We start from the raw sequence: 604 nt of genomic DNA, 5'->3' as shown, positions 1-604 counted from the left end.
TGAATAACATTTTACTAGAAGCAGTGATAAGTACGTATATGTGAAAATGAACAATTCAAGAAGAATTGCATCGTTTTATCCCATTACTAAATTTTCGCAACCCTTAAATATTCACCTTCGCAAAATATATACTGATGTTCTATCTCTCCCTACAGCGTGGTTGCGTGGCGTGGTTAGTACCCGCAGTTCTACTGGTGGTGGCGCAGCAGGTAACCAGCCAGGGTAAGTTTTTTTTTTGTGTGGTCAAAAAAACTAGCGATTTTTTCTTTCTTTAGGTTGTATTAACTAGGATATTGTATAAGTAATTTTATTCTGGTAAGAGTTAGGGTGAAATTAGTGATTTTGTTAGTGTTAACTAGGATATTGTATAATTAATCTTATTCGAATTTCATTTAAGAGAAATGTACAGATTTTTTGAGGGTGTGTTAAATAGGATAATGTATAGATGGTTTGATTCGAATGACAGGGATATTTTAATATCAAATTAATGATCGTAAAACACTGTGATAAAGACAAAAATCATGCGTTCTCCTAATTCATTCAATACTAATTAGAGAAATATGAGTATATGAATATACATAAGCGATCGAAGTATGATACGAAA

At 32.1% G+C, this 604-nt stretch overlaps 1 protein-coding gene across 1 annotated transcript in view; it reads left to right on the top strand.

Moving 5' to 3' along the window:
- LOC119586495 (CLIP domain-containing serine protease 14D-like) overlaps nucleotides 1-604 on the top strand; it is a gene marked incomplete in the record, with an annotated part of 7,956 nt that overhangs the window by 792 nt on the left and 6,560 nt on the right. Inside the window, 1 exon segment of the mRNA XM_037935234.1 lies at nucleotides 156-222. Within this exon segment, the coding sequence (XP_037791162.1) occupies nucleotides 156-222 (67 nt within the window).

This window comes from Penaeus monodon, chromosome 21 (genome assembly GCF_015228065.2).
Source record: "Penaeus monodon isolate SGIC_2016 chromosome 21, NSTDA_Pmon_1, whole genome shotgun sequence".
Taxonomy (NCBI): Eukaryota; Metazoa; Arthropoda; class Malacostraca; order Decapoda; family Penaeidae; genus Penaeus; species Penaeus monodon.
This window is presented reverse-complemented; position numbering and strand designations above follow the sequence as displayed.